Raw genomic sequence first — 7,861 nt, 5'->3', positions numbered from 1 at the left:
ATTTCTGGCCTTTTCATAGCAGCGCGTCAAATGTGACAAGACGCTTTGTCCTTGTATCAAAGTGGCAGTATCGTGTAGCATAGTTTTTGTTAACTACATAATTCTAGAGAGAGAGAGAACGACGGAAAGAGAGCACTCATGATCAGTGCTTCTAAGAAAAATTACTAACGTTTCTTTTTGCCTTGGTATAATTTTTTTTTTCCATCAGACTTGCGGCAACGTTGAAAATTGTCCCTTTAATTTGTTCAACTTAAATTGAAAGGGCAAAAAAGTTTCACAGATAATGTACAATGTATCTATCACTGCTCTCTACTGTATAATACAGCTCGTCGTCCTTTTACCTGGGTCAAAAAGAAGCATACTTCAAAACTTTAACGCGAACAGTAAAACGAGTTCAATTTTATAATTGATAGATAAAAGGAGACACAAATAATAATTATTAGAAACTCTCGTGTTCTCCACAGTTATCTTCACCTCAGCACTATTTTGCCTCTGCTCGTAATGCGATACTTATGTCCATTCGGCAGCTCATTTAGTATGGTTAGGAAGTTATTTCTTATTCGTTTCTCAAAATTTGACTTGGTAGCTTGAACATGGTGAACCTGGGCAACTGTAGGTGGGGTGTCTTCAAAGTTTTGTGAAGAGGACTTTTCTCCATGCACATTTTTGGGGAGATCTTTGCGTTGACCCCTGACGTTGGAAAGCTTCATGATTCCAAAAAACGTTGCGTCATGGTCCAGTTTGATGACACATCCGTCACACGGCATGTGCAGATACACACTGCTGTTGCTGAACAGGTGAATGACTCCTGCAGTGAAGCAGGTTTTCCAGGGGTCAGTCTCCTCCATATTCTTCCAGCAAGTCAAGAAGCGGTATGCATGGTCTTTATCATCTTTTACCACCATTACAGAATGGCTGATTGCTGGCGATGTTTTATTGTTGTACCAATAATAAACCTGTAAATAAGAAAAGGGATTTTTTCGTTTTGAAATAAATGGGGTTATGAATATATGATGGAAATGGGTATCAAAATGTATATAAATATGGATTTTGCTTTTGACCATCAATAGTACATTTATTGTTCAACTTCAATTGAGATGTTTTCTGAATGTAACAATATGACAAGATATTGAAGAAAAAGACGCTGTCTTGCAAATGTTAACTTCCTATATATTTATATATATATAGCTCGTTGTTAACCCAAAATATCTAAACTGGAGGATAAGACTTAAAGTGCCCGCGCCATCTTTGACATCGTATAACTACCAAAAGACGTTTGATAGGATTTCTAAACTTGGTGACTTTTCCTAAGATTTAGATGGAAACAATTTCATGATAATAGTATGAGTTAGTCATTTTTCATGTTGCCATGGCAACGGATTTCTAACAGGTAATTTAGACAAAATTCACTAATTGCGGTTTAAACTATGATGTTTCTAAGGCTTGTTTGCTCAACCACACTAGGTTTCCTACGTGTATATTCAGAATAATGTTTCTAGTCTTTTTTCATTGTATTTTGGGGTCATAAGTGGAAAAATGAATTTTCAAAATTTGAAAATGGCCAATCCAAGATGGCGGATCCCAACGGATAGCTAAATACACATGACGGCATTCTATGACGTCATTTTGACGTCAACGTAGTTACCATTGACGTCAGATGTCTTGGCATACCTTGACATCAATTAGACACACTTTTTGGTTTAATATATCTAGATATTACGGGAATTGCTTCTTTAACCGATAACATCGCATTTATTACGTTATAATTACGTCATATTACATCATAACGTTATTAGGCCACAGCAAGTAAATTTTATGGATGGCATCCTCCGCAGACTCCCAAAATAATGAGATAGGGCGAAAAAAACAAGGCGCGCAAAAAAAAAATCAAGATTCCTATATTTTTAAATTTTGAGATCAAAAATCGTGTTAACTGCGGCAACAAAATATGATATAATGGCCAAAAGGTCTCCTATTCCTGTATTAATTAAGTTTCATGTATGATATAAAACCTCCTCGATTCAACAGTAAACATGTCCTTGTAGATGTGTATACATCTCAATAATCTCAACAAATGCAGAAAAGAGCTTGTTGAACCATGCATCTGAAGCAACTACAGTGGGTATTCATATGCGATGAAACACCTTGTGTATACAGCTCAATTAACTAGCACCAACATGACCAAGGACATTATATAATGTCATTGCTAGAACAAATGCAGAAAACAGCTTGTTATACCATAATGGGCACTTTAGGCTGTCAACATTAAACTGTCCTTGAAGACGTGTAAACTAGCACGAATGCAGAAAACAGCTTACGACATATTTACCAATTTTCGGCATGTTGACCACCGTCGGAGGGCAATGAAATTTCTTGGTTTTTTTCCCAAATAAAGCGAGAATTAATGAGCTCGCCGATGTCATCATTAAAAATTACTTGCTGTGGCCTTAAAATAAAAAGACTTTTTAAAGGTTTACGTGTATATCACTCTCTGCAAATTTGTTGATGACAAACCATGCTATTTGGAAGTTTGGGGGAGGAGGGGGGGGGGGGCAAATGATACCCTCCCGCAATCCCGGATATCCTAAAAAAAAGCCCAGTCTAGATAGGGTTGAATACTGTTTCAGGCGTTTTCCTTTTTTTTCTTTCCTCCCTTCGTTATTTTTGACCAGATAAATCAAACTAAGAAATGTCAGTGAAATATCTTGCATTTGCAGATAAACTTTTTTTCCAGTTAGACGTATCTCACCTGGCTGTAGATATAATAGTCACCCTCCTCAAAAACAGTCAGTATGCCGCTGTTAAAGCGGAACTTGTCGGATGGGTCAAACTGTTCCCAGTCTTTTGTGAGGACAGTGTCATCTCCTGAGTAAATAAATATACTCTGTAGAAAGGAACCCTTCAATTTGTTAGCATAATTTGTAGAGAAAAAACTTAACATATTAGCGTTCACAATAAACAAAGATTTTCAAAAGTACTGTGCTTTTCTACAATTGCTAAAATATTACTGTAAAATTACTTACGTTTCACTGTGTAAGTGTCACGTGTGGAGTCTGTATAAAAAAGAAATCCCTAGTATGGTTGAATAGGATCATCATTTCCCTTTACATTCTTTGGTTTACCAAGTGTTGATTTAATTGAATCATATTTTGCTTGACATGGCAATAAAGCATATCTTAACATACCCAATAAAAATGTTGTACTCTAGAAACTCTTGGCGTATGGACACGTCACTTTTAATATATCGTTAGAACGGGGCAGGTGTGCACGGTAACGTTAATTGAGTGTGATCTATATGGCATTGCGTATTTACTTGTACAAGATCCCATTCTCATATCTAATGGTTGGTGGCTGTATTTCTTTTTATAACTTGTAAGCTTTTGCGAATGTTATGACAACGACAAAAAGTACAACTACATTATATAGATAAATGTGGAATCATGATTTTTTTTCAATCAAACAACATATTGTGGAGAAGTCGTGCATTACCCAAAGATACAAACTCACATGTAACTTGGTCTAACCTGAGTCAGCTTTAATGTGTGCCCAATTAAATGAAGTCACTTCCATCGACGACAATTTTTCTCCTGTAAATAAATACGAGATGAAGTAGCGTTTAGGCATGCAGTAACTAGTATATTTATATTTGTATCTCATACGTTGGGATTCAAAAGTTTCAAATGGTATAGAAAAATGAGCCTCACAATTCTACGATGCATACTATACTAACTTATCTCACAGTGAACGCCGACCCATCCCCGTCCACACTGGCATATGTAGTGGCCCACGCCTTCAATGCAGGCTCCGTTATTCTGACAAGGGTTGGAGTTACACTCGTCTACTGTAAGAAAAAAAGCAGCTGGAGGTTACGGATTTGAAGTAGCCACCGATTGTTGTAGCTGAATAATACGAGGCACTGTATCATAGTCATCATATTAAGAAACTAAGACAATAAGTAATGCTAATTTTTTTCATTTATATGCAAGCGAATACCATCCAAAATAAAAGGTAATGTCAATTCAGACGGAAGGAGGCTGAAGATATATAATTATCTTTTTGGTTAGTTAAAGCCCTCTTTCCACTAGACGGCGATTGCTAAACATCCATACATCGACCAGCATTGTATTTGTGTAATCCTTGATGTCATGATGAAAGCATGATACAAAATGTAAAAGCATGGTTCAAAAAGCAACAAAACACACAAATCGTAGTTGAGTGATCTCTCAAATTAAATGTACATGTACACGTACATAGCAGCCTGCAGCCTGGAAAAGAGATATCCTACAGATGCCTATAATGATGAAGTAGTATGAAGTAATAGCGGTAATCTACCATCACAAACAACCCCTACGTCATCGTCATGGTCACAGTCGTTGTCTTCATGTTTGTGTGGGCAATCCAGGATGTTGGACTCATTACCGATGCACCTTACATCACTGAGCAAAATCTGTCCGGAGCCTGGGCGGAAGTCAGCGGATATTGGAATGGCTCCTTTGTACCCGAGATGTCTACAGAGTACGTCTGCGGCATGAATGTCCCAGCCTTTGTTGCAGACAGTTCCCCAGACACCCCGTCCTCTGCGGAACTCCACTCTGCCTTCGTTCGGTTTCTGACCACCGGACAGTCGAAACAAAAACACGGCTGTGAACGTGAAATAAATGGTGGTTCTTACTTCCCGATATTACTTATCATATAGAAATTAATGTGTAAAAATAGATCGATAGATTGATTGATCGAGATATAGATAGTAGATAGAGGGAGAGAGAGGGAGTTAGAGAGATTACCTAGAGTATACTGTAGACGTGTAGCCCAAACACACAGATTGCAGCATGAATTTGCATAGACTTCGTCTTGTTATATTTGAAAACTTACTCAAACATGTAAGTCTCACTGAGTTATCATCCGCACAGCTCGCATTGGCCGCCACCATCCTGCATTCTCCTAATTTCCGTTCGTCACCCTCACATGACACAAGAGGAGACCATGATAATCCGTCGTGGCCTTTGCTAAGTCTAAGGCTGTAATTGTGAAATGCACAATGGACAGGAGTAGTTAATGTGCGTATAGTGGTGGTGTATAGTCGTGCAGTCTACTTTTGTATCACAATGTCGGGATTTGATTTTCTAAAAACGCCGTATTTGAGGAGATCCATACCTTGAGCACGTCAAACTTATCAATGAGAGTTGGGGTTTGATGAGATGTGTCATGGGTCACAACGAACAGTCCCATGTCATGCCCAGGAATGGGGTATTTACACCACTGGGTGGTAGGGGTTTAGGCTATACACTAGATAAAAAAAAACGCTGCTTCGCGCAATCAATACATCTACATGTATAAATGGCTCTTAAACAAGTAGTTCGTTATGCTCGACGAAATATTCCCATGTGATATTCCTAACATGCTTGAGGACGAGACGATGTAAATATTTTTCAGCAAAATGATAATCACAGTGCACGTAAGCAATAACGATGAACGCACGAAAGGCGGAATCTGTATCTATATAGATGTTGACACGCCACTTCAGCTTCTTGTCTTCCAAAGGTCTTGTGGCAGACATGGAACCAGCGTCCTCCCACTTTGACCGTTAAGTCCCCTTCAATCCGATGAACATATTCGGTAGACCCAACGTGCTCCTGGTGGATGAGTCTTACTGGAGCACAAGATAATAATTTCACAGTGAAACCCATCTCACAAATTCTATGACTTTAATAAAACTCAAGACAATAGTTACTATATATCATTTTCGAAATATGTTGTTCTTTTTTTTTATCAAAAAGAATTTTGAAACTAAGATAGAAAATGTGTTCGGCCATACCGTCCTCTATGGTCTCCGATGTTTTCGTGTCTGATCTTCTCTTCCTGTTTTGATGTTCCCTTGGAGAGGATGGCAAAGCTGGACCGTTGTAAGGACGCTGAAAGAATAACAAAAAACACATCAGACTTATTTTGCATACATAAAACACAAATACGTTAAGTATATGTCTATTTTATATAGTTACCACGTTACACACTTAAAAAGGTATAGATATTTTAATAAAAATTAATGGGTTTCAAATGGTTGAGATGACAAGAACCCAAAACGTTTTGAACAGTGCATATGTTGTATATCTAATAGCGTAGATGAGCTTTATGACTATAGAAAGGTCTTTATCAAAGAAAAACGTACGTTTTCTATCATTTTGTTGCCAAAGACTGCAGCCGAATGCACATTCGTTCCGTCAGACATCTGTAGTTCTGTATGAGGTCCAAACCTCCCTTCTGTCGAGGTCTCCTCGCTGGCAGAAACACCCTGCTTGGCGAGTTGTCCCTCCACGTACGCTAACCTTCTTGCCAGGTGTATGCACACGATACTATTGACAGTCAACAAACACAACGACAAGATGGCGACCCAGCAACACTTATGCCTGGGGACTTCCAAGTCTTCCTCAGCATGGGAGTCCGGGAAGTTTCTAACTTCCTTCGACATAGCTGCAGGTGTCCCTAGCTCTCAGTCGAGAAAGTACAACTCGGTTCTCTCCTGTGAGACGTTTTTATGCGAGTGTTTTGGTTGACAAAGGCGCCCACTGTAGATACCTGCCGTATAACGTTACCTTACACGAGGGAGCCTGTTAATTCTGAGGCTCTTTTAGGGTTTCATGGTGAAGGTATTCTAGTAAGAACAACAAAAAAGCTTATAAACTGACAAACTGAATCGTGCTCAGTTCTTTTTACATAGATATAACTCTCTGCATATTTCTGATTGTAAAGCTGACGGAATCATAGGAGTGATTCGTTGTAGAAAAACATCGGATGCTTGGTCTCCCATACCATACCCTCATATGTTTGGCCTTTCATAAAGCAAAGGTGTCACTCCCGCCCAACAAAACAAGAGGGCATAGAGGTCAGCCGCCTTTATTGACAGAGCCTTTCGTAATATAGTATATTGCTGTGTATGAACTTTATATATAAATTAACTTTACATATTGATAGTCTGAAGACTAATACAACTGTTCATCACACATGCACATAAATCACAGCATCATTATCCCTCATCCGACCGACACATTTTTGCGACGAATCTGGCCGTATGGGGTCCAAACGGACCCCATTTTGCTTTGCCCCCTAAATATATTTCTGGTGGATCTTATTGTAGTTATTGTGCATATCCTGTTACAATAATCCATGGAGAATATTTTGACAATTTTTGGTGTTGATGATTAATGCTCATTATCATAATTTATGCAGAAAATGAGGAGAACCCGCATTTTCCTTTAACCCTATCTAGACTGGTGGGGCTAAAAGTGCTCGCGCCAACTTTGACATCGTATAACTGCCAAATGACGTATGCTAAGATTACCAAACTTGGTGACTTTTCCTGAAATTTAGTTGGCAACAATTCCATGATAATAGTTTAAGTTTATCATTTTTCCTGTTGCCATGGCAACGGGTTTCTGACGGGCATTTTATACAAAAAGTCACTAATGTTTTAAAAACAATGATATTTCTCAGGTTCTCTTGCTCAACCACACTAGTTTTCCAACCTGTATAACATCATATGTATTTAGATGTAACTTTCATAATTAATTATTCATAATTTATGCTAATTTGATTACATAATCGCTCAAAATCCAAGATGGCGGACAAGATGTTTATTTTAGGTATAAACAGGCTTTTTGCCTTCAAATTCGTCACTATCTGGTATTTTCTTAACCAGAAACATTTAGATTAACGTTTCCAGTCTCTTTCTTTTGTGATTTGGGGTCATAAATGGAAAAAATGTAATTTCAAAATTTCAAAATGGCCGATCCAAGATGGCGGATCCCAGGGATCGCTAACGACTCATGACGTCATTCTGTGACGTCATTTTGGTGTCATCGTAATC

The 7,861-nt window shown here is 38.3% G+C and overlaps 1 protein-coding gene and 1 long non-coding RNA gene across 2 annotated transcripts; both read right to left on the bottom strand.

Annotated features, from left to right (window-relative positions):
• Positions 1-300: 300 nt before the first annotated feature.
• LOC136421261 (tumor necrosis factor ligand superfamily member 13B-like) lies at positions 301-4,679 on the bottom strand. Its single transcript, XM_066408494.1, has 6 exons — positions 4,333-4,679; positions 3,731-3,841; positions 3,525-3,587; positions 3,024-3,053; positions 2,750-2,865; positions 301-956 (listed from the first exon to the last, which is right to left on the bottom strand). The coding sequence occupies exons 3-6, from the start codon at positions 3,568-3,570 to the stop codon at positions 471-473; spliced, it is 678 nt and encodes a 225-aa protein (XP_066264591.1). The 5' UTR covers positions 3,571-3,587; positions 3,731-3,841; positions 4,333-4,679; the 3' UTR covers positions 301-470.
• Positions 4,680-4,879: 200 nt separating this feature from the next.
• LOC136421269 (uncharacterized) lies at positions 4,880-6,616 on the bottom strand. The gene is made up of 3 exons (XR_010753411.1): positions 6,167-6,616; positions 5,816-5,912; positions 4,880-5,650 (listed from the first exon to the last, which is right to left on the bottom strand). It is a non-coding gene; the product is annotated as an uncharacterized lncRNA (long non-coding RNA).
• Between the last annotated feature and the right edge of the window lie 1,245 nt (positions 6,617-7,861).

This window comes from Branchiostoma lanceolatum, chromosome 15 (genome assembly GCF_035083965.1).
Source record: "Branchiostoma lanceolatum isolate klBraLanc5 chromosome 15, klBraLanc5.hap2, whole genome shotgun sequence".
NCBI lineage: Eukaryota > Metazoa > Chordata > Leptocardii > Amphioxiformes > Branchiostomatidae > Branchiostoma > Branchiostoma lanceolatum.
This window is presented reverse-complemented; position numbering and strand designations above follow the sequence as displayed.

Excerpts from the sequence above, each read along its gene's own strand:
- LOC136421261 (XM_066408494.1), bottom strand. The coding sequence starts at position 3,570 with ATGGAAGTGACTTCATTTAATTGGGCACACATTAAAGCTGACTCAG. Across the intron at positions 3,054-3,524 it reads ACACATTAAAGCTGACTCAG|ACTCCACACGTGACACTTAC; the intron begins GTTAGACCAAGT and ends TTTTTTATACAG. Across the intron at positions 2,866-3,023 it reads TGACACTTACACAGTGAAAC|GAGATGACACTGTCCTCACA; the intron begins GTAAGTAATTTT and ends TTATTTACTCAG.